The 26,582-nt window shown below is 36.4% G+C and overlaps 2 protein-coding genes across 7 annotated transcripts in view; one reads left to right on the top strand and one right to left on the bottom strand.

Moving 5' to 3' along the window:
• si:ch211-51h4.2 (uncharacterized) overlaps window positions 1-20,224 on the top strand; it is a 104,861-nt gene extending 84,637 nt beyond the window's left edge. For both annotated transcript variants that reach the window (XM_034038731.3, XM_058990191.1), the window contains exons 14-18: window positions 14,598-14,712; window positions 15,498-15,600; window positions 15,866-15,935; window positions 18,504-18,607; window positions 19,614-20,224. In XM_034038731.3, the coding sequence (XP_033894622.1) occupies window positions 14,598-14,712; window positions 15,498-15,600; window positions 15,866-15,935; window positions 18,504-18,607; window positions 19,614-19,797 (576 nt within the window). In that variant the 3' untranslated portion in view covers window positions 19,798-20,224. The remainder of the gene's footprint in view (window positions 1-14,597; window positions 14,713-15,497; window positions 15,601-15,865; window positions 15,936-18,503; window positions 18,608-19,613) is intronic.
• A 2,333-nt stretch (window positions 20,225-22,557) lies between these two features.
• LOC117423350 (F-box-like/WD repeat-containing protein TBL1XR1) overlaps window positions 22,558-26,582 on the bottom strand; it is a 56,249-nt gene continuing 52,224 nt past the window's right edge. For all 5 annotated transcript variants that reach the window (XM_058990192.1, XM_034038969.3, XM_034038971.3 and 2 more), the window contains one exon: window positions 22,558-25,473. In XM_058990192.1, coding sequence (XP_058846175.1) covers window positions 25,447-25,473 — 27 coding nt within the window. In that variant the 3' untranslated portion in view covers window positions 22,558-25,446. The remainder of the gene's footprint in view (window positions 25,474-26,582) is intronic.

Here is a 26,582-nt window from a genome sequence, read left to right as displayed (position 1 = left end):
CCTGCAGTTTGTAAATTTAAGTCCCTGTGCCTGTTGTTTGTACTGATTATTTTTATTGCATTTCACTTGGTGCATTGAGCCAGAACTGTGAAGATAATATGTTATTAAAGCAATATCTGGGTTTGATGTTTTCATGATAACTTTGGAGTCAATTACATTTGAACTACTGTAACAGATACACTGAGTAATGGCTTCCTGGGGTTTTAATGAAAGCATGTAGCAATTGTGAAGCTATTGCTAATAAGGTAATTGTTACATTGCTAGAGTACCGAATGTACATATTAAAGTGTGTGTTTGCTTTTCATTTATTAAAGCTGCTTCCTTTCACAGATGAACAGATTTGTATCTTGTTTTAATCCTGGAAAGTGCACGTGGAAGTAGAATGGTATGAAAGTAGTATCTTTCTTGGTTTTGTTGCAAGAAAATGACAGTATCTACCACATTTGCAGAAAACTTGTGAAAAGAGATACAACCTCCACTGCTGGCTTTGATTTAATCAGGATACTCTTAGTATGGCTCACCTCAGCACATCTACTCAAATACTCCAGGGGGGGTAAGCCCATTTAATCACATAGGAAAGATTTTATTCTATAAAGACAGACAGACACATTCTTCTACAACCATGTCCTCTGGGAAAGGAGAAAGGGAGACAAGACCTAGCTTCTGTTTCTGTTCACTTGCAAGGCAACCTGAATCAGGCATCATGAATTTGTAAATCTTAAGGTTTGTCATCCAGAAAAGGTACATCATTACACAAGCAACTGGTAACTGCAGCTGTTTATTTCATAAGTCTTTTATCGGGATTAATATGCTATTAGAATGTTAGAACAGTGCCTAATAAACATTTCATTTTTAGATCTAGAATGTGAGCAGCGTAGTCTACCAATTGGCCATTTCCAGTTTTTGTTCCACACTGGCCTTTTATACTTAATACTTATATTTCTATTGTATATAAATGTAAATACAAGTTTGTATAGATTTGGCTTTTGCTTACGAGTTAATGAGAATGGAGAACCATTTTTGGCTAGGGCCATGGTGAGGATTTATGCTTTTATTTTTTAATAAATGCACACTGTGCTGTAGCGTTCGCCTCCCCAGGTCAGTTGCTTATCTGTTGAGACATTGAAAACCCTTCATAAGATGGAGATAGCATTGGCATGCTCTGTAATCAGCCCCAGTTAAGTACCTTAAAAGTATCTGGAGAGTTAGCTCCTTTACAGACAGTCCTTTGATCAAAGCAATGTCAAGGTTTGACAATTTTACTGAAGGGTAATCAGCAGCTCAATGGAAGCCCTTAACACCAAGGGTTGTTCTAAAAGGCATAGTAAGCCAAGTTACATTTGGCTACAGAATCGTACCTGGTAAAGAATGATATATATCTGAAGCTTCCACTTATCTCTAAGCGCACTGCAATTATGTGCTGGACACCCTTCACTCATGGTCCTGTCAAGCATAGATGGAAAGACACATCGATACTTAACTTTAAACACTCAATTATAATAGTACTAAAAATAAATTAATGCAAGAAGTCTGTATCAATGTCTTTACATAGAAACTACAAATGCAGCGAACATTAGCATGTATTAAAACTAAAGGAAGAGGGCGCTCCCAGGTTTATCATTTATCAGGGATTCATACAGTATTAGAATGTTAGAACAGTGCATAAGAAACATGTAACTTTTTAGAATATCTAGAATGTGAGCATTGGATGTTACAACATCCAATTGTTAAATTTGACCAAGGTTAAGTTTACACTAGATGGCAACGCTAAAATTGACATTTAAACCAGGCCTGAAGGTTAAAAAGTGATTTAATTATTGCGCATTTTGGCCAATTCCTTCTGCTGTCAGAATACAGAGAGAGAGGATAGCATGTAGCCAAGTAATACAAGTAAGAACTGGAGCAATTAGTTAAGTGTTAACTGTCAAGTCTCTTTTTCAAGTTTGTTCTTTGCCTCATGGGACAGTAAATCCAAGACATTTGGAATAATTTGTATGCGACTTGAGACCAGATGGTGCAGACATTGAGAGAGAAAAAAATAAAATGGAACCCATGTAAGAGAGGGAGTAAAGATGAAGGTCAAAAACAGAACTAAAGTATGTATATATATTTTTTTAATTTATTTATACAGGAATTTAACCCATTGAGACCTAGATCTCATATGCCAGGGGGTCCTGTCAACAAACATATACCATAAAACAACACAGTGTCATGTGTGGTACTGACAATTATTTTACGAGTAGTCATAAGCAAAGGACATTCAACCAGACATGTACAGATTCTTAATCAGGATCAAAACATTTACAAGAAGCCCTAAACAATTTACAGAGATCATTTATTTATTTATTTTAATTTAGTCGTTTCCAATGGTTTTTACCCCAGGTTTCTCCCCAATTTGGAATCAGCAATTGTGTTATTTAGCCCGGTTCACCGCTGCAAACCCCCAGCAACTCTGGGAACGGAGGCTGAAACACGCGTCCTCTGAAACGTGTTTCTGCCAAGCCGCCATTTTTCGCACTGCGGATCCACAGCGAAGCCACCAGACCTATAGTGCCGGAGGACAGCACAGAGCTGAATGGCTCCACTGCAGAACCGCAGGCGGCCTTTCAGCTACAGGGGTCGCTGGTGCGCGGTGAACCGTGGATTGCCCTGAAAACCTAAGCCCTCCCTACCGGGATGCGCTCTGCAATTGTGGGCCGCCCCCTAGAACCCCCAGTCACGGTCGGCAATGACATAGCCTGGATTTGAACCTGCGATCTCCAGGCTATAGGGAGCGCATCCTGCACACCACGCAGAGCTCCTTTACTGGGTGAGCCACTCGGGAGCCCCCACAGAGATCATTTTTAAAACATTTAAGAGAGAGACTATCAAATGTACTCCTTATATCATTGTTAAGTTTTTGGAAGCCGATAGGCAAAGGACATTTTACCCAAACATGTGCCAACCCTTGGAACAACCAGGTTGGCAGAATCCCAGGAACGCAGATTATAGTTGGTGTCATACCTATTAACCAGAACAGTTAAATAACAAGGCACCAATCCTTTAAGAAACTTAAACACAAAACAGTACCAATGATAAAGCCTTCAGTCTGTAAGTGAAAGCCAGCCTAATTTTACATACATGTCGCAATGATGAGTCAAGGTGGGGCATTCTAATACAAATCTGCAGCATGAGTTATAAAGTACGAGTTGTAATCCCCATAATCAAGGACAGGGAGAATAGCAGTAGTCACCAATTTTGATATGCTAGACCTAATTTAGGTCTTACCTTTGAAATCTTTTTGTCAATATGATGATTAAATGTAAGATGCTCATCAATCCATATGTCTAAGTATTTATAATAAGGAACTTTTATTATTATTATTATTTCACCTTTTGCATCTTAGATTCATTAAGTAACAATCTATCATTAGTTTTTTCTAAATAAATGGAGTAAAAACCTTTGAGAGAAACAATGTATACAAAGAAAATACTAGGATACATAAGTACTTAACAGAAAATATACAAGGCTATACAAAAGATAAGAGAATTGAAATAGTAGTATATAAGAAAAGTAAAATTAAAGTAAGAAAGAAACACAATGTGAGCCAAAATACAATGACAGAAGTCTAGACAGCAAAACACCAAACATTAAGGATGACCCAGCAAGAGAGATACTATAGTGAAAGATGGTGCATTGGTGTTCATGAATTTCAGCAACATGGAGTAAATAATTTAGCAGTTAACAACTCGTTAGTTAGGAAAAGTATTGCAACTGTAAGTTTCAGTCTTCCTGGAAAAGTTATTTCCAAGTGCCAACATTGATACATATGCAATATATTTTTCACAGAATCCCCCCACTATCGATGTTTCTCACAGTGACACCCCAGTGAATTTGAGACTGCTTTTGGCACTATCAGGGTTTTCAATTACAAGTGTCCTGGAGTCTGTAGCAGGAAGCAGGGCTCCTGCAGAGTGTAATTAGATAATAGGAAGACTTAAGAATGTTACACAGCTTGGGACCTGGCTTCACACTCTGAGGAAGTCAAATCTCGAAGCACTTGACAAAGATGAGTAGACAAACACTTAGTAAACGCTTCTTTAGGGGTGAGTTTTTTACTACCTGATTACCCTACCATTGTTTACCTCATCATTAACCTAAAACCACTAATGTTGTATCAGTGGGTGCTAGAATTAATTTAGGTTTGTCATATGACTTCCCTTATCAAAGTTTACCACAGTAAATTTGCACAGTAATTTTGCAGTTTTGGTTATACTATATATGCATATAGTGCACCATAGTTTACCACTGTTTGTCCTGTTTATTAATATGCTTTACTATAATTATTTAGGTTTTACAATGCTTACCTATGCTTTACTACCTATGCTTTATCACTATGCATTTATAAACTTTGCACTGCTTTTACTTTGGTAAACTGGCAGAAGGGTTACAAAATGCAGAAAGCATTACAGTATGTAACAAAACTGAAATTAGCTGCTAATCCAACCTGTAATAAGACTCTAAAGCAGTGTTTGTATACATATGTTTATCATATAAAAAGTAATTCATTCTTGGCCAGTATCTTAGGGCTGAACAAATTGAATTATAAAAGTGGGATCTGGACTCCTGACAACAGAAGAGCAAGTGCTACTTCAAATTGTTTGGCTCACGTCCTTTTCAGATGAAATGTTCCAAATGCCTTTTTGTTTACTTAAGTGTATTCATCCTATTTATTTATTTATTTATTTTTTAATTTAGAGTGACCAATTATTATTTTTATTTATTTTCCCCCAATTTGGAATGTCCAATTATGTTTTTTCTCCTCACTGCAGCGAGTCCGTACACAGCAAAGACATTCTGAGGGTGTGTGAGCGTCCTCCAATCTCACAAGCCTAAAGCCAGAATCGCTTTTACGCCGAGCAATCCAGAGCAGAGGTGGGCAGGCTTCTGATCCCGGAGAGCATAGACCAGCCCTGCTTCTTATCCACTCTGAATGTGCTCAGTGTCTGGCCAGTAGGGTTCGCTGTTGCGCGATGAGGAGAAGCAATCCCTACCGGTTTCCCATCCCCCACCCCGGGAGTGTCACACCCCCCTCGGGATCCCCAGCAAGGTTCGGCCTCTTTGCACAGCCTGGGTATTCACCCTATTTTATCGCAAGTTTAACACGGTGGCTTAGCAGTGAGGTTCTGAAGGGCTATTAGCTGTTGGGTCGATGCCAAAAAGTATATTTGCCCTTGGATTTGTCTTTTGTTTAGTTTTTCATCTCTTGCTTGGTCTATTCTGGTTTCCTGGGAAACCGTAGTTAGATGTAGAAGTTAAATAATATTGTATAAACTGCACCTAGATGTTCTCAAAATGGACTGGTCATGAAGTAACCAGGCAGTCTAAATATGGTCAGAAGGTGATGTATGCTGTAGTTCAGCTTGTAAATCTGACATTGCTAATACAGTACATGTACAGGGATATGTTAGGTGTATTTTAAGGTCGACAAAGTGGTCTAGTCCAGAATTGATTTTATTTTTTTACATTTCCCAAAGATGTTGTACAGTTGCTTTATCTTTTACTTATCTACCAGTCTTCATGCCCCCCCCCCCCCCCCCCGTGGCATTACCCCTTTCCTAAAGCCTGGTAAACAACAGCTGTAAATTGTATTGGTCAGTGAAACATAGCCTGTGATATTTCAGATTGCAGAGAGCTTTTGGATCTCATGGGGAGTTCTGTTCACCTTCTCGTGGCTTTCTCTGGAATATTGGCTAATTCAGGGTGCAGCAAAGTGGTATAGATATGTTTCTGAATGTAACCCATTTTTGATAAAACACTCTGGGCCAAATATTAAAAAAATTTGAACAGTGGTTCAGTGGTCAAAAGAATAGAGAGGGCAACTTTACTGAAGAGGAGATTATAGCAGCACTACCCTTCACAGCATACCGCTACACTGATTTTTGTTGCAACTTATGTGGTGGACTAGATTGTATTGATGTAGTTTAGTTTAGGATACCTACATATTTTTGATGCCTGCTGTTCATTTGTCTGTGTTCCATCTGCCTTAATGGATGAAATTGGGGTCCTTCTAGCGGCTGTAGAAATAAATCAAAATTAATTACATTTGGCCCCAGTTAGGGTTGTGTGAAGGTAGAAAGTGACGTAATGAGGGTCTGATTTCACATGATGCAGAGGTATGTATGTATAAAAATAAACTACAAAAAAGACTCTTCTGGGGTACAATATATGTTATTCCTTGTTTAAATATCAGGTTCCAGACACAGCCAGTGGACATTTTGGACAGTGTTTGGTGCTCTATTTGTGAACATACTGTTTCATAACACTTAGATTTGTTTACTATATTTTGAAACTGCTTGGAATTAAAACCAAATATATATTTATGCTCTAAAACGACATTTATACTGTATGTTAGATTCCAACCACTGCACCTCTGTTCATCTGAATCGCACTCTTCACAATCTATTCACTGCGACTCCTATTGATATGTTTAAACACTGATCTTTGAATTTGAAGATACTATAGGCACAGCCTATCAAATACTGAAAATGCACTCAAATATGTTTTGCATGTGTGACCAGGCTGGCTGGTGGTGACGTTAGACCCGGAAGAGAATGGACACAGACAGTCCGTACTGCAGGGTATGAAAGCGCTGCTTGCGCACGTTTCATAATAAATAAACTAAATAAAAGGTTTGAACAAAACCGAACAATAATACAAAACAAAACGGCACAGTGGCCAAAACAGACACGGAACAAACCAGTATCATGCTGGTGTAGAACCAGCACGCGTAGCAATTATGATTTACTGTGTTTATGTTACTTCACCTCCCGACTCTCAAGCTGCCTCTGAACAAACCCTGTTCAGCCAAAGCTGCTGGTTTTTATATTGTGGCCGAAGGATTAACTGGCTATCAATTACCTAGTTTACCCCTCAACCACATTCGGCGCGGGTTTTATCACATGCGTGGTCAACAGCCAGTTTATCAATAAGCACTCGCTGTTGACCACGCATTCTCACGATTTTATCTGGTGGGCGCGTTTTAACCCCATCCAGGCTGTCAAACCATAACAATAAAATGCCGTGTTTTTACACACAAACAATACATTTTAAATAATAATTCAACGAATAATATGGTTAGGGCTCTGGACTCTTGACCGGAGGGTCGTGGGTTCAATCCCTGGTAGGGGACACTGCTGCTGTACCCTTGAGCAAGGTACTTTACCTAGATTGCTCCAGTAAAAACCCAAATGTATAAATGGGTAATTGTATGTAAAACAATTGTAAGTCGCCCTGGATAAGGGCGTCTGCTACGAAATAAATAATAATAAATAATAATAATACATAGGGGCGGGGTGTACCCCATCACAGAATGTGATTCAATGTGTCAGTTAACAGGTCAGAGCTTATTTAAGCTAGAAGAGCATGTAATAAGCAAAGACAATGTTGTGTGTGGCTTAATGCTGGTGCTCCTGAGTTCAAATACTTAGTTCTATAATTGTGTATCTGCTGAGTATCGCTCTAACCCAAGGAAAATGATAAATCCTACTCTGAATATATATTTGGCACTGAATATATTTTGGCACTGAGGTGGAATTGGGTTAAATGTTTAGTGTGCCTGTGTCTTGAAAATTGCAGTATACTGTACATACACACTATTTTCACATAATTTAGCATGTTACCTTATCTACCTGTATAACCTGAAGTCAAACATTGCATTTTGGTTACTCAGAACTGCATATGATCAGTATGAAAACTTAGTAGTGTTAAACAAAGTACTACCCAGTCCAAACTGAAAATGCAAATTGATGTTGCATTGCTAACTGAAGGGTTAAGACTCGAATCTAAATTTAAAAAAATAAACAAACAAAAAAAAAAAATTAAATAAAATCCCTCAGCACTCAAAAGAGCAGAAATTCCACAGAGGGATCTGAATTATTTGGACTCTGGCAACATGGGGAATAACACAAGCTCTGTGTTAGAATGAATTAAAAGCTGAGAACTGAATTCTCCCCTTACAGGGAAGAAAACAGTCCATACCACATTCACACGTTATTTTAAAGATTTTACTTTGTGACAGTAAGCAGAGTTGACTATCGGGAGTTAACCAATAATCTAGCAAAACAGGTAAACCTGGCTTCCAGTAATAATAATAATAATAGAACTGAAAAGAGGCTTTGATGCAAATATTCCACATTAAGTATTTCAATGAGGAGCCAAAAAAAAAACAAAAAAAAACAAACAGATATAGGCCCATACTAATTTGCCGAATAAATAATAAACAGTACCATGACTGGTACTAGTTAGAGCCACTATTGTAACCATTTGAACATTATTCCCCCAGGAGTGATTTCTTTATTTTTTCAACAGCTCCCAATTCTAGTTTCTTTTGTGTAAGCATTATGATTAAGAAAAACAAACAAACAAAAAAAAAAAAACCCAGCTATCATCTTATGCTATCCTCATCACCTGCCACATCGTATGCACGGTGTAGTGCTGTTGTCTAATTTATTATAACTATTTCAATTGTATGTATTTTATTTAATGGTGTAGGTAGTTATCAGCTTGCCATTTATTTTCCTTATTGACTAGTAGTCTGTCTTATTTTTGGCTTCATCAGCTTTTACTGTAGCTTTCCTTAAGCTGTTACCATGCTATTTCATGATTTGATAATTCACAAATCTGGTTAATCCATGGCTAGGACATGTTGACAGTCAGTTGTACAAATTTTACTGTCCTCAGTATTTCACTGCACTTTTAGGTTTGTGTTTTTCTTTCATAGAGAGTGGAATAACAAAGGGGCATTGTATTTTTTATACAGGATAAAGGAAATCATAAAGGTTTCATGTAATATTTCATACATGAAGGAATTGTGAATGTGCTGCTTCAGTTTATATTTAGAACAAGGCTCTACATCATGGGGCGTGAAGGAGAGAAATGAATATTAAACTGACATTTTGAAACTCGTGCATCTTGGATTGAAATATCATTTCCCTCTTCTCTCAAGGGACAGGGTGAGATGGTTCTGAATGTCAATTTATAGAAACATCACATATGCTTTCAACAATATTAAACTGTGTATAGAAGAAATATACATTTAAACCAGTGCTTTAAATCAATTTTATTATCTCATTAGCTTTACTAACATTATTACAGGTCTGACTTATATATTTTAACGTTGTCAAACAGTGCGGATACAGTATGTAAAATCAACACTATAAAAAGCTGTGTAGTAGGTTACATGGTCGGATTGCAGATACAGTAGACCTAGACCATTGGAGTAAGGTACAACACTAGAAGTGAAATGGTACCTGGAAGGAGAGGCACATTTTAACAAAAGGCACTGTTTGTTTTACTTATTTTTTTTTTCATTAACATAACTTTAAACAATACAGTTAAGGATGTCCATGTGAAAGGTGTACTATAGTAAAAATCTGATGCTGTTTAGAACATTAAGTGAGCAATGTTATTTAGGTTGCAGTAGAACAAACATCATTAGCACTCTGATTCTATTCAGATTAGGATTCATCGTTTGTAACCTCTTTTTCCTGAATTTGCCTCCTACAGAATTCGTATTAAATGTTTGTCTGTTGAGCACCTTTTCTTTTGTGAATCTGTACTTGAGCTCCTGCTCCTGAGTGGTCCCAGCATAGGCAGAATAAACCCAGGATATTAAAATGTAATTTGTTCAGAGCTTTGCCTTCAGGGCTAGCAGTGAGACACTGCCATCAGCCAGAAAATTTGTGATCTAATTTAAGAGCAGTGAGGCGTTCAGTTATTTCTCTAGGGACTGGAAGCATTGCACTTTATTCTTTTTGTACTGTACAGTTGTAGAAATAAAGTAAAGCCTGTAATATGATGTGTGTTCTGTACCTAAGAGCTAGATAATACAATATAAGCATAGTGTAAAACATGCAATAACTGATGTGAGAAAGTGATTTTACTGTACATAGTAGTGTATGAATGTTTTTGTAATGCGTTTAAAAAACATTACACTGTAATACTGTACATTTAATGCAAAGTCAAGTAACTACTATGCTTAAATGAGAATTTAATACAGCCTAGACACTTACTATTTCTTCTGTTACAGAACTAGTTAATCCGTCGTCACAGATATGTGTGCCTATGAGAGGATACTCTTAGTTTAAACTCTGCAGACAAATACAGCGTATGTACGCTTTTTAGGAAGAAATCTGTTCTTTGTTGTGTTTTCATTAAATACTCTTACTACAGTTTTATAGTAATGCTTGGAAAGGATTGTTTGTTCCTGGTTCTAGGCCTCAGTGAAAGTATTTAAACAGGGTGACTAGAAAGCTACCTGTAATTCATGTTGTTTAAAAAAAACAGTACATACATGATTCATTCAGCTTAAATTCAGGGGGCAGTAGTTTTGGGTATGTGCTTAACAGAAAAACCGGAGTAGACCAGAGCATTAAGAACATAAACCAAAGTGATTTCTGATTTACAGGTGAATACGTGCAATCGTGCCTTGCAGTTTGAGGTATAACACCATCGACACAACCAGTATAAAATCTTCTTTTAATTACTGTTATTAATTACCTGATTAGATTAAGTCCCAGGAATACTATTTAATACATAGTATGCATATTATTATACTATTTGCATCACCTAATAGAATATTAGGATGTAGACATAATTTAAAAAAAAAAAAACACAAAAAAGTTACATTTTTCAATTTTTGGAAAACTACAAAGCGATATGTAACGATATGTCCCTCAAGGAAAGAGTGGCCTTTGAAACTTTACCTTTTGAATTGCTGGAACCCAGAGAATGAGCAGCATGTGCAGGCTGCATTCTCCTAACCAAGGGCAAGGAGAGCAAGAGCATGAGTGCCTTAACGGCTTGACTTTCAAAGCTGCAGAGTCCAGTCCATGGCCTTTTACATACAGCACTTTTACTAGTATTATGTTGTTATCTGCACGGTCTAAAAAAATAAACAAAAAAAACCTCAAATTTCAGTTAAGCCCAGATGCCCTGATTGTTGGTTTGTCAAAAAATGTGTGATTTGAACTGATGGTGTCTTCTCCAGAGTCTTATCTTTCCTCTCTGGGTAGAGATGTGAAGTATTGGAACAGGTGGATTTGTGATTTTGTAATCATGTCACTTTTCATTGTTTAGCACTGGCATTTAGTTTTTTCTATTTTCTAGCAGTTAACTTTTCTGCTGTACTAAACATTATGATGGTGTGACATGTAAACGATTTAAAAATAGCGTTCACACTATTTTCCCCACTAATGTAAGGTAACTAAATATACTCTACCGTTTCCTAGCTATGTTAACACTGTACTTTAGTATTCAAGTGGGTCATTCAAACTGGGATTAGATGTTTTAAAAGCCTTTTTTTTTTTCAACGCTGCACTGAGAAAAATACATTAAGATGTTTAAAATCATGTATCACTTTTAGCTGCATCAACAACCCGTTTACCAGGTGTAAAATATCACATTTTAAAGAATATTTGTTTTCCATGTACTGCTGGGTTTGTTTTCACATTTTGTATTCCATTTGATCAGAAGTAACTGAGGCACAGATGAGTTTCTGTGCACAGGCTTGATGATTTGTTTTTAGAAAGAAGGTATTTTATACAATTTAGTATTTCACCATATAGAGCATCAGTGCCACCTAATGGCAAAAGGCAGCATTTCATTTATACAGGACATATCAATTGTGGTTTAATATCCCAGCTGTTTTTTTATTTCCAATAGTGCCATGGGATCTTAAATGTTCCCAAAGTAGATAGACAACACTTACTGAGCCAACAGCACACTTCTTACAGCACTGTTCCCTGGAGGTCTCCCAAGTGGCCAACATCGACCTGGCATACCTTCAGATCTGTGATTAGAATCCTAAAGTCAAGCTTACCAGATCTTTCTCTGCTGTATATTGTATGACATATCAAACAAATACTACAGTTGTGCACATGTACGGTAAAATCATATTACTGTAACATATAAAAGTAATATACATAATGGTATATACCAGTATATAAATGCACAACATTGATTTGTCAATTAGAATGATAAGATCATTTGCAACACTAAAATACTGCACTACTGAAATTACCAAGAAATAGTAGAAATGTAACCAAATACACAGAAGTCCTGCAGTACCCTAATGGAGTAGGAAATTATATATCAGCGAGTGAAAAAACAGCCAATGGTTGTGTGGCGCTGGTATACAGTATCCTGTAGAGTTGAATTACAGGATATATTTCTGAAGAGGAAGAGGTGTTTGTTGTGGTCTGATAAAAACAAAGTTTACTTTTTGAAATTCTGACAGTAGATGGTGTGTCTAGACAGCAGATGAAGGTTTGTTCCCCAGGCTACACAATCCAAAGCCAAGCTGCAGGGATCCTTGTCAGCCAGTTGTGGGAAAGATCTATTTCATCTGGGAAAACATTGCAGCTCTCTAGGTGTGGATAGTTTGAAATCAACATAAAGATGGATATTCACATTCTAGAAGGAAAAAAACACTTTAAAAACTTCTTGCAAGAATTGAAATTTAAATATGCCATCACCTTAATCTCACTGAAAGTAATTTAAAACTTATAGTGAATAGTAACTGCTTCAGTACTGGGAATGCCTGTACTTGTGTCTTTGAGCTTTTGCAATATGTAGTATTTTGTGACCCCATAGTTGCCTGGCTCACTTTTCTCATGAGACAGCAAGGATGGACGCATGGCTGATAAAATGGCCCCAGTAACTTTTCACTATTCCATCTTTTTTTTATGAAAACTAAAAATGTCTTTACCATTTTAAAATACTGAATACATTTTGGTGAACTGGTTTAGTTTTCTTCTATGATGTCAATTAGGTGAATTACTTATTCTGGTTACCATTGAGTGACTCTGTCTTAATTAACATATTGCACTTCTGTATACAGCTACTTTCATATGACGGTGATGTAAATAAAATCTCTGGAAATGGAAAGTTCATTTAGAACATAAGAACGTTTACCAACGAGAGGAGGCCATTCGGCCCATCTTGCTCGTTTGGTTGTTTGTGCAGATGTGGTGTCTAGCCATTGTTTTTTTTAGTAGATGCTGTTGAAGCAGATGAAATATTACTATATGTAACAAACCCGGGCATTCCAGTGTGACTATTACCTACAATCGGGCAGCTGCACATTTTACTAGAAACTGTACAATCTGTATTGGGAAAACAAACAACAGAACACCTAAAGCTGTGTTGGAAAAACATGACCCTGCAATAAGGTGGTGCTGTAATTAATCATCTGCAAAATACTTTACTACAGCTTAACTATTTAGAAACAAGAAATGCAGTATAAGATTAAACGTGCTTAGTTTGATACCAATCATTGGCACTCAACTAAAGATTGAGTATGCATTTCTAGGTCTCGGTTAAACATCAGATGTAATCTTCCCTTTAGATACCCCTCTGGGGTATCAGCACACAGCCTTCAAAGGCAGCCACACAGTGTTCTTGTCAAAGGGAAAGCCCCATTGCTTGCTATACATCTGCTGCAGGACATGGAAAGGACAATCTATAGGGATTTATAGCATATATTGTACACGTGAGCCAAAAAAATAATGATGTAATTTCTCTTGCAAATATTGTATAAAAATTAAGCTCGGGGGATGCAACCCTGGTATGTACACTCACCAGAAGCTAAACCAACCCATACAATATTGTATTTTTATATGCTGCAATGTGAATAAAGATTAAGACATTTCCTGAAATACAGCTAAAACTGCTGTCTGGTTCAACAGAGAAGGTACTTGCTGCAACTACAAGAAAGATATAAAGCATCGCTGGCACAAAGCACAGAGCAATTCTTTTGAATGGGAATGCCCACAAGCTGTCCTAGCAATTCATAAGAAATGCCTCTGTTCACTATACAATCGGGTAATCGATCGCCCAGCCTGCAATTCATAGTGCTGGATATTGGTTACGGCTGTGTTTTTGTGGATGCCCTGGGTGATCACTCTTCTTGTGGTCCATCCCTCTCAAATGATTCCTTGCTTCAGATGATTTGCAACCCACTCTGTTTACAGATTCTTCTAACCACGTGTTGGGCACAGCGTGCTCTGCATTGTAACTGTTAAGGTATACTGTCACAGCAGTTTTAAGATGTCTCACTACTCAAGTATATGAAGATTTGAATTCCAGTAAAACAACAGCTACATTTACTGCAGTTCTTTTGGGATTTTCTGTGTTCATGACAAAAATATAGAAGTACTGAAAAAAACATAATAAATGACAAACATTTTGACTGGAAGTCTTTTTCAGTGTCTTCAAAAAAAATGTACTGTGTGTTTCATAAGTATGTGAACATGATTAGCGGTTTGTGTAGCATAACTTTATGGCTGCCAGTTTACATCACTGGCTCAAAGTTGAGGGTGATCAGAAGGAATGCTTACGGAAATTGTCTCCCTTTAATGAAACTTTGAGTATTATTTAAAGAACACACTGTATTAAAACAACTAGTACTCTCTTTTGAATGCAAGCTTCAACTCTAGCCTGAGGGTTATAAAAAAGGCATAGATATTGTGATGTATTTCACAGTAAAATATAGTACCCATTGTTTAACTATTGTCCTTGATCTAATTAAAATTACAATGATTTGTTTTCTGTTACAGATCATTATCGAACAACACCATCAGTTTGCCTGGGTGGCGTGGTTTACTGAAATCTTCATTGCTATCAGTATAACAGTCTCATTTCTGGTACTCGGATCAACAATAAAGCATACCTGTATGTACTTGTAGGTTTTCTTATATAACCCTCTTTACTTTAACAGCAGCAAGTAAACTGATGTTTCTAAGTGCCTTTAACGTGTGTAACAATGCAGTATTGTTTCTTTTGGGGTTACAAAAACATTCACATAAATACTGCACACCACTCGGTTATTGCCATCTACAACAGGCATGTAAAAAAAAAAAAAAAGAAATTCTTATTCATTTTGTGGATGTAAGATTGAATGGAGAAAAGCCAGGGCTATCTTAGTTACACTATGTTTAAAGCCCTGGTTCCTTATGTCTCTTTGCCTTTGTTTTACATAATGTACATGGCTCAACTGACCTCTTCCTCTGACTATGCTCCTGGGCTGCAGGCAGTGAGAAGCTCACATATATTTCAGCATTTCACAATTAGTTATATGGTAATGTTACACTCAACAGTACACTTCTGGAGTTCCTAATTTAATGTGATTGGATTTGATTAAATATGGTCCCTGCTTTCCAAAATGAGATGTATAATAGCTTTAAATTATCTCATTGATGTGAAATGGTGCAGAAGCTCTTTCTAAATGTTAATGTTTGGTTGCCTTTAGCTGGTTAATTAATTTGAAGTCAGTGCAATTGTTACAGCAAGGTCTTGGCATCTGTCATAGAAATAAAAACTGTATATTATCCTCAATTTGGGTAGTGAGGTTGTTTAAAACCAACATTTGTAACAATCTGTATGACTCTCTTTATGTATTCTGTCTTTGGAAGTAAGTCAAATGCCACATTTTCAATCGGTTTCGTATGTTGTTTTAGTTGAAGGCTGGGTGAATTCACTTTGGAGTGGAAAGCTAACTGAATTGTCAGAAAACTGTGAAAAATCTTTGCCACAGCTTCAGAAATGCTGTACCCTAAAAAGGTATGGTGCATATATCTTAATCATTGAAGGGAATGGCATTTATATTTTTAAAGAATCTACAGTATCACCTTTGTGTTAAAAACTGAGAAATAGTAAATCATTTAGCCTTATTCTTTTTTTTTCAATTTGTTGCTTGTTTTAAGATTAATTTGTGAAATTTATAAAAACAAAAACAGTTATTTATGCAATAGATTCTGAAGAAAAAAATATAATGATGCATCTTGAAATCATTCTGTAAAATAACATATTTACATATTCTTTTCAGTGTGGTTCATGGATGTACATGTCTTGTGGCATTTGGTATTATTTTTATAGTAGCAGAAAGTGATCCAAAGGTAGGGTAACTTTTCTTTAACTTTCTTCCTGGCATAGATATTTTTTTTAAAGATAATTGTGAAATGTCTTTGTTTGGTAATAATACAATTATCAGACTTCAGCATCAGTTTTATTTTCTCTTATACAGCTATGGCCAAAAGTTTTGCATCACTCTATAGAATTAATTAATTTTGCTGCATAAAGTCAAATGAAACCTGCTGAATAATGTTACCTTAACATATTGAATTACTTACCACTATGTAGTTCCCTTTCAATTCGAAGACAACCACCAAAACATTACTTATGGGATATGCCTCCTACTGGCAGGTATTGACTGAGCTCTTTATATCAGAGCTGCCGATTAGGCCCCTTCCTGGGGTGATGTCCTTGATCCTGCCTGCCGAAGGATTAAACAGTCAGCCCACGGAAGCCACGTTCTCGTTTTGCTTCTCAAGACGGTAAGGTAAGACCTCTGTGTTTAAACTGAGCGTAATTAAAGAGAGTTTTTCTGTTTTCGGTACTTTGGTGCCTCACTGCGCGTAGCGCCTCAGTGCATACGGTGCTCGGTGCGCACGGCACTCAATACACAGTGTCTAGTAACCCAGTGCACATAGCACCCTCGCTGCTCAGTACACTAGGTGCACGCGGTTCCTTGATGAACGCTGCCTGTAGATGGTGCTCCACTCCGCTGTAGGCTACGCGCTGCCCTGGTTGTGTGACTGCACATAGTCCAGGCTACACACCCTTGTCGAGTTGCTGGGATCGAGCCTGTGTGAAACAGCTCTTTGAGTTGAAAGGGAACGTTAGGTTACTTACTGTAAACCTGGTTCCCTGAAAGAAGACGACCATCAACCAGCGAGGTTGCATCGGTCGCCCTCACGGGTTCAATGCAAAAAGAGAACGTGGCTTCCGTGGGCTGACTGTTTAATCCCTCGGTAGGCAGGATCCAGGACGTCACCCCAGGAAGGGGCCTATCGGCAGCTCTGATATAAAGAGCCCAGTGAATACCTGCCATTAGGAGGCATATCCCATAAGTAGGGGTCTACTTAAAGCCCATACATTGAGACTGCACGTCTGCATCCACTGAATTGGTTGGAAGTTAAGGCAAAGCTTTGCCAAGTTATACAGATGTGGAAATCGATTAGAAACAGCCCAAAAACTCAGTTACACAAGGGCATCTGGCATACTTTAATAAAGTCAATGTATGCAGTACGTTCGTTGTCATGTTATTTGTCCCATCCAATAATTTATTTTATTAGTACCGAGTCAAAACAAAGAAGACGTGGATTCGGGTCTAAAATTACAACTAAGCAGCAGGTTGAAGCGAGGTGGCTGTGCTGGATCGTTTTAGTACTGATTTAACTTGCAGACAGCAATACTTTTTGTCTGGGCTGACTTTCCAGTTTGGTTTCTGAAAGCTGTTTATTTTACGTTCTGTTCAGCAGCCTCTGTGGTAGCCTTTTGTTTAATGTGTCATTCTGAAGCTAAATAGCGACCGATCGTATTTTCTCCAAATACACATTAAGATATGGAAAACAATTACCTCAGTCTGCATGTACAGTTTCTCTGGGAAATATCTTGAAACGATCATCATCCGAAATATACTTTGCTTTTTTTGTCGTCCATTTCTACTATTTTCCCTCCAATGCTGAAAACTAGATTTAAGCAACCTAAATCAAAACAATGCAGAACCAACCTTGTCCCACCCCCTACTGCACAGTACTACAGATCACATAAAAGCAGTAAAGATGCACTGATAGGCTGATTAAAACTTTGTCATTTGAATAGTAAACAAGAACGCTAACCGCTTTGGAGAATTTTTTTTGTGTAAATGTTATTTGTGGATGTTTTTTGTTTGTTTGTTTTTTGCTTAAGGATGGCGAAGGAATAAAAACGGGCTATCTAAACAAGGAAGATACATAGTTTGCGTCGCTTGCATTGTGCAGTGGTTCATTTAAACGCGGTTTCTTTTTTTTTTCCTCTCCGTACTTGTTTGTATGCATTGTCCCTACCGTGAATTTCGCGGTGATCCCTCAATTTCACGATTTCCGCGAAATCCACGAAATTGCGATTTAGGTAGGTCCCTACCCATAAGTAATGTTTTAGTGGTCTCTTTGCTTTCAGGGAACCAGGGTTACGGTAAGTAACCTAACGTTGTCCATATACTTCACGAAAATAAAAAATTTGACATTTCAAAATGAATACTGTACTGCTATTTTGGCTTCCGGTATACTTTTGCAATATCATCTTGTAGTTTCTTTAAAATATCTAAATGATCTTCATACATATATATATATATATATATATATATATATATATATATATACCCACACACACATTGTGTTTTTTTGTAATTGTCACAATCCTAAAATTCTAGGTGATGCAAAACCTTTCACTATAGCTGTAGAAGCTAACTGGTACACTATAGTAAAATTTATAGAAAAATGTAGTAAAGCCAAGCAAAAGCATGTTAACGAGTCAAGTATGCTAAAACAAGGTAAATGCAAAGAAATAGCATTGGTGTTGGGGCAAGTGAAAAGGATGCTTGTAATTTAGATGAATTAACTGCAATGTAATTGTGTCTGCAGGGATTTGTCGTGATGCTGGATAAAGTAGCTTCTTTCACTTTAAATCTCGAAGCGGGGCTCTTCATGTTCTTAATGCTGAGGAAATCTAGATCAGAGCCTTTCATGTAAGTTTTGTTATTTAAATTAACATTGTAATTAAAATATACTAAAATTAGCCACTGTAATTAGGCAGTCTGCTGAATTAAAGAGGAGTTCTTGTCAGGCTTCCATCTATAGTAGTGTGGATTTTTAAAACTATTAATGATATTGTCAGCAATAGCCTTATTATGAATAAATGAAATAACCTTTTACAGTTGATTGATTATTTCATATAAACAAACAAAATGGTAACAATTCAATTAAGCTGCTTTCCTGTATTTACTAATATATGCTGGTTGTGATACAAGCAATGTTAATTCAGAAGCAATTATCACTGTAATTGTTGTTTCTTTTAAATAATACATGTATCGTTCCTTCTTATGCAGTGTTATAATTAATTAGGAAAAACAGAATAAGACTTCTTTTTGAACCACTTGTCATGCTATACAACGTAGCCTAAAATATGTTCACTGGCAATGTATTGCACTGAAGTGTTGCATGATGTATATTATCAACAAACAAGCTGGGCAATTACTGTAGGAAAGAGGAAAACAGCTTCAGGACAGATTTAGTCTGTTTTACTTCTTAGTAGGTTGCACTAACTCGTAGAACTGTCATGTTAGATTATAATATTCTGTTATCTTAATTTCCCTTTTTAGGTAGTGTTTAGTGCACAGCAGTGTGAGTATGAGCACTTGCTAACAGCAACAATATGATTGCTGCTAGTTGGCAGTATTGGAATAGGTACAAGTTGCTAAAGCTGATTGCTTGAAAGTAAAACTTACTATTGTAGATACAACTAGTTGTGCAATTGCAGGCAATTTGTAGCCAGGTGATATGATGGTACCTTTACTGAGATTAATTTCTTTTTTTAATGCATGAGACAGCTCTCCTAAAATGATTAGGTAGCCCTGCAACACATGCAGCACAGGTCTTGAGAGCAGTTTATCTAATAAACAGCATCAACTTTTCAAATAACATTAAACTGGGCGATTGATGTAGTTTTTATGATGATTTTCTATTTTTTTGCAGACACTTTTCTGTGCCTTTGCCAGTAAGTGAAAGACTGTTCACTTTACACTGGGTTTTGCCAGTTTACTTCCTTTTTGCAGTGGGTTATGATATCTTCCAATCCATGGGAGAAGTGGCAGAAAGCTGGATTCAAACACAGTCCAACACTTCCAGAGGAGAAGTAAAATTGACACAAGAGCATTAACAATGCAAGAAGCAATCATCTATATTTCATCATTGATGAATGTTACTGTGAGATATACAGTAGAACAAAATTTACTTATGCTCTATAAATACAGCATAGATATGTCAAAAAACTGTGATGAGATACTTGAATGTCTGGCAAACACTTGTTTCTGTATTCGCTTTATCATATCAACAAATATGAAGTAATATCGTTTAATTTATTTGAACAGAACATTTAAAAAAAGTCACAGCATCTTGGACAATTCTGCATTTATTTGTTGCACTAGAAGTGGTGTCATTCATAATAAAGGGATAATTTTATCAAGGGCTCTAGCGATATTTATAAACCAGAGGAGCAAAGCTCAAACAAGTTGAGTCCCGAGATAAAATTGCCACTGTATTTTGTACTTTGTTGTAATATATAGAATTAAAATGAGTAAAACAGAGCTATGATGTAACATCGTTTTTAATTTATTTGAACAGAACATTAAAACAACTTGAAACCTTTTTCAACATACAGGTTTAAGTAACTTTAAGTAGCTGTCCATACCCATAAGTAGCATGTTGTGTATTTCACAATGCCCCCCAACTTAATTTAGTAAACATTAAATTGCTATTTTTTGTCAGACATTTCTTGTCAGAGTCTAGTGACGGTAAGAAGTAAATCAGTGATGGGAGACAGTAGGTGTGCAGTGTGTCATAAGCATGTGCAGTATCGTCGTGGCACCCGGGAATGGCCTACAAAGAAAAGCTGTACAAGGACAAGAAAACAAAGGTGCAGTGCACTAAGTACAAAGCTTGGTGTATCGAGCGGTTTGAATGGCTGGATAAGATGGCACGCTGTGAAAGTGCTGGAAGGACTAGATTTCTTCTGTGTACTGTAAGTTTAAACTTTTTTTTTTCTTTAATGTAAAAAAACAAACAAACACTTAATGCTACAAAGCATGCAATACAATTTAATACTTAATATAACTGGACTATTTGAATTATTTTAGAAGCATTAATGTTTCTAGGAAAATGTATTACATAACACAGAAGACTAATATAAAAACATTACGTTATGTAAGGAGGCCAGTGTAGAGTGTTTGCTTTGTATGGAAAACTGGTAGAACCAACGTCCTAATTCCAGACGCTGAGTGTCTATAGTGTTAAAATCAAGAATATTTTCTCAAGTAATCTAATTTCATAGATTACTTTTCTTTTAGTACGATTTTCACAAAATACTACATATTGCTGCAGACAGTATTTGTATCTTTTAATCATGTAACACATTTCAGACATTTTGTCCTCAGTGATTGAGCACCATTGACATCTGTATACTGTATTTAAACTGCTGACAGCACGCTTTTGCTAATTGTAATGCAACAGAGTGGCCAAGAACAGTGTAAATGATCAGGCTGGAGTCTATTTACAGTTTTAAACCGGTGTTTGTTTTATTAGCGGTGGCGAAACAACCGCTAATAAAACAAAATAAACAATACTTTGTGTGGAACAAACACTAGATCTCTTACTCACGTTTTGGTTTATTTTTCCATTAAAAATATTTTCCATAGGTGCCATTAACTTTAACAAGCAGACAGTTAACCAGTTGACCATTATCCTTAATTCGTTAAGGAAAAGCAGCTGTGGATTTTTTGTGGGCGTGCATACATATGGGAACTCGTGACATCTAGTGGTCAACCCATTACACTACAGGGAACAAGCTCTTATCATTCTCATGCTAACATACTGATTCTGCACCACAGTAATCATGTCGGTCAACCGCTTATAAGAATCAAATCATCCGGGACGGATGTGATTCTTATAAATGCAATGCACTATTTTAATTTACAGTAGTGTGCACATTTATTAGAACCCCTCAAGATGTGTCATTATAATATATATTAATTATGGCTGTGTTCCTTTTCCTTTACTATTTAAAATTAATTGTTAAAACGATTAAACACTAATTTGCCAAGATTTTCAGTTACAGTGGTTTGATTTCATATGCACAACAAATCAAAACGACAGAAGCAATGGGGTGTGGAGTAGTGGTTAGGGCTCTGGACTCTTGACCGGAGGGTTGTGGGTTCAATCCCCAGTGAGGACACTGCTGTTGTACCCTTGAGCAAGGTACTTTACCTAGATTGCTCCAGTAAAAACCCAACTGTATAAATGGGTAATTGTATGTAAAATAATGTGATATCTGTCTAATGTGAAATAATGTATAATGTGATATCCTGTAACAATTGTAAGTCGCCCTGGATAAGGGCGTCTGCTAAGAAATAAATAATAATAATAATAATAATACATTTGCACACTACTGTATTAAATTGAAGAGGGGAGATGTCAGGCAGTACATAGGTAGAAAACTAGAGATGTTAAAGCTGCTACAGATACTCACCCACTAAGCCAAGCAGAGCTTCACGCAGCACAGTGGCAACAAATCATGCAGTGTCATTTCCAGATGCATACATTGAGAGCTACCATGTGCGCTTACCTACACACTATCACATTAGAACCTGAAAATGAATAGAAAACTACCAGTAGTAGAAACAAAATAGAAAAGATAAGTACAAATGCAATACATTACCTGCCAGAAGCTAAGAGGAACTTAAAACTTGACTGTGGAACTGTGCTAAATTAAGGAAGATATTGAGTAAACAATGGTGTAGTGACTCCTGCATTTCTTAGACCATTAAATCCACAGGAATGATACTGGCTGACTAAAGGTAATAAACTACCCAATGTAATTGTATGCAAGTAGAGATAAATTAAGGTAATAAAAAAACCACAAGGATAATATCAAAATATATTTTATTCTGGACCTGTTCAGATCTGATTCAAATTACAACCGTCAGATCAATACAATGCAAAGGGAATCTAAAACAAAAAGATGTGATTTTAGGAATAGAAATCAAAATGGTGGGCGTGGGCAATTTTTTATGCAGTATAGAACCCAAATACATTATAGAATGTGGTATTTACATGGTCCAGGACATTATGGTACTTCTGTTTTTTTTTTTCTTTTTTGCTTGAACAGCGACAAAGAAAGAAGAACTAGAAAACATTTTAAAGAGTACAAAAACTGTTATGGGCTGGTGTTACACACCAGAAGGTTGAGAATCCATTGGTAGAGATAGGAAAAAAATACACTTGACTCCAGGGCAGGTTCAAACACAAAACAAAACTAAGAACTGACTTATAAAATACCATTCTACTGTCACAGATGTTACTTAAATCAACTACAGTGTGCTGAAGTTCAAACATATGTTGCAAACTATAAAAAATTTACAGAAAAAAATGTATACACTCAAGACTGTACAGCAACTTATATAAATGTGTATCTGAATAACAAGTTATTTTATAAGGCTTTTTTTTTATTTTATAAATATTTTTGGTATTTTTTTTTCAGTGCTCAGCATGTATAAAGAGTTCTATACCAGTTACAGTATAGAACTCTGTATCCTAACAGTTCAACCGGACCACTTTACACCATTCAGATACATCAGTCTATATACTGTACATTTCACATTCTATGCCCCAAGTCTTTTTAACCTGAGCTGAGACTAATGTAGTGTTCATTGTTACATTAAACCCTACTCAGAAATGGATTATGACCACTACGGTATTACTCTTTTCACAGAAGTCTCAAGACTAATGGATACTAGAAACTTCCAGGCTCTTCAATGTAACCAGAGTCTAGAGTCAGTTGCTTACAGCATGGGAGTGACACATCTGACTAACACCCAGTTCACATACTAACGCAAATTAATAAGTACATAGAATATGGGTTTTTTAGCGAAGGACACCGATGGCAGATAACTGCATCTGGCTCTCCTCCTGAGACACAGTCTCGTCACAAGTATAAATGTAGTTTGTTATACTTGTATCTATATTTCTGTTACTTTCCATTCTACTTATGTTGCCACATGGGTAAAACTGGCTTATTCTTTTTTTACATTAAATCATTTTCAAAAAGAAATGAATAAAATAAACTTGTGGGGTACTTACTTTTACTATGACTGTCAAATGGTATTTTATAAATACGTTGTATTTTTTGTGATTATCCCGGATGGTAATTTTGCTATTGCATGGAAACAACTTTCATATAATGTACATATATAACACACATTGTAAAGTGTGTTTGGAAATATATACAGATTCCAATTAAAAACTACCCTTACAAATGGGCAGTATATAAAATCATATGGTGATGATAGTTACAGTGTTGATCCATGTCACATTTACCAAACACTTTTCCCCTGCCCAACAACCAGACTTGCTTTAAGTGTCATTTTTTAATATAGTAAAAAAGATCAACACATGACTAAACAAAATCTTGCATTGATGATGTCTATTAATTGGGAGGGAAGTCTCCAGTTTTTAGGACTTTAGTAAAAAAAAAAAAAAGTTATTTAAAAACATACAACTAGGCAGAAAAATAGTACAGTTACAGTTCTCAGAAGGTAATTTTAAAGTAAGGCTAGGCATTTTTGATTGTTGAAGCAAAGGTATAACAAAAGCAATACAAAGACAGCAGTCCCTAGAACCACCTCCACCCTTATTTACCCAGTTCTCATAACCAATTAGCATTTTGTTGAATGTTAAATCTCATTACGCTAGCGAGGCCACAGCATATAACACATTAAATCAAAGTAATCTCATTAAAACTGAACATGTAGAATCCAGCACTTATCTGAAATACATAAACATACTGGGAATGAATCATTAAAAAAAGGAAACTCAAAGCAAGTCTTCACTTTTCATTACAACAAATTATGATTTCTGCCCAATGGCATATTGGTTTTACAATGGCCTGTACACATTTTTTAAATGCCAAAATGATATCAGTCATTAATACTGGAATCTAGTGACTCAATGACTCAGCTACAGTTTACTTTTGCCCAGAAACTTTTTTTCTTTTTAAATGAACATTTCTATAATTATATTATATAAATAGTGCACAATCCAACCATACTTAAAGCATGGTCAAAGCAAAAGGATGCATAAAGCATCTAATCTAAACTGTTGTTGTGCCCATTTTATTTATGTAATCCTTTAAATTCAGCAAAATGATGTTCCCTTAAAAAATAAAAAAAAACCTGCATTTTAACTGCAATCAGAAAAACCATAGCATCATAACTACCATTGATGAAAAAGTAAAGTGACTGGAATTAAGAATATTGGAGTCGCCCACAATGTTTTGTGGACCGCATAATGTACAGTAGCAGACTGTTTTCTGTCTGAGGAGCAGGAGGGAGGAAAAAAATCATGCAACTGTAACCTAAACTGCAGAACATTTAAAAAAGGAAAGTAACTAACTGCCGCAGGATTAAGAAAGCCGATATGTCTGCACACACAAACTGCTCTACCAACAAGATCAAAGTTTTGTATTGACTGGTTTAAAAGAAAAAAAAGATCTTTCAAATTTGGTACATACACGCTCCTCATATGTCCCTTTTTTATTGTTTTTTCTTTGTGGGTAGAAAATGTTCCCGCTCCCAGTAAACAGGCTCTTGACAGGATTCAGCCCTCCTATCCTGGTCTGTGTACTTTGTCAGGGTTTCTGTTTGGCTCTAGTGGACAGGCCATGGTTCAGAAGGGACTGTAGCAGTACATGGGGCAGGGATAGTCATTTTGGCTATGTACACATTCATAGTCGGTCCATGGCTTCCAACTAGCAGCGTTATTTCCGAAGATCTAATACACAAACCTGAAAAAAGGGGTTATATTTTAGATATTAAATAATTTTACAGCCGATGCTAACTTCAGAGACTGCTAAATACAGTATATTTATATCAAGGTTGCCAACCGTCCATAAAGTTACGGACAGTCACAAAAAAAAGTCAGTTTAACACTGTCAATAAATGAGTAAATAACAGAAGATGCCTGTTATTTTGGATCAAAATAAAGGATGCTACATTTGTATTGCTTTGCAGCTTTCCCAATAAGCTTGAATTACATATAACTTATGTGATTACAGTGAAAAGTATCAAAACAAGAATGCCAATTCAATAACAATTCTATGCTGAAATTAGTGTATGTTCTTCAAACAAATAGCCAAAGCACAGCAAGCTCAGGATCTGGCGGCTGATGAATACTGGCACAAAATTGCGCTCGTCTACACCTAGCAGAGAGCCACGCTTTCCTACACTTGCCAACTTTGTTATTAACGCCATAAGTTTTTTTTCTCAGATGAAGCTTGTAAAAACAGACATAGGAAATCGACTGTCTACAGACATTCTGGATCAAAATTCTGACTATCAAGACTGCCGTTAAAAACAGCACTTTGACCAATGAAGCAAATGATCCAGTCTGCAAATGACCATAAGAATATCCATGACCTTAATAAGTAAATAAAACCATAAGAAATGGAAGTACATAAAAATAGCCTATTTTATAAAGTAGTTCATTGTTTCTGTCTTCTTTAAATGTCAGTAAAAAAAGGGGCACTGTAAGTCAGTAAAAACAAAATTGCAAGGTTGGCAACCCTGCTTCATATACTGTTTGTTTGTTTTTCTTCCATCTAAAATAATATAGCAATTAAACAACAGTTTTACAGAACACCCTGCAGTGTGTGTTTTTTTTCAACTTACTCTGGAACATTTGCCAGGAGAAAGATTTTCTTTTTCTTCTAGGCTTCTAGATTTATTTATTTTTTCTCCTGGCAAATGCTCCGGAGTAAATGTTCAGAAATATACTGCTGAGTTCATTTGTAGCCCATTGCGTGTCAAAAAAGAGTCAGCAGTATACTTAAAAATATAATGGTGTGATATGGGAAACACGGGACATAGCAAAGGTATAAACCGTGCTGGATGTTCT

The sequence above is a fragment of the Acipenser ruthenus genome, chromosome 17, assembly GCF_902713425.1.
Source record: "Acipenser ruthenus chromosome 17, fAciRut3.2 maternal haplotype, whole genome shotgun sequence".
NCBI lineage: Eukaryota > Metazoa > Chordata > Actinopteri > Acipenseriformes > Acipenseridae > Acipenser > Acipenser ruthenus.
This window is presented reverse-complemented; position numbering and strand designations above follow the sequence as displayed.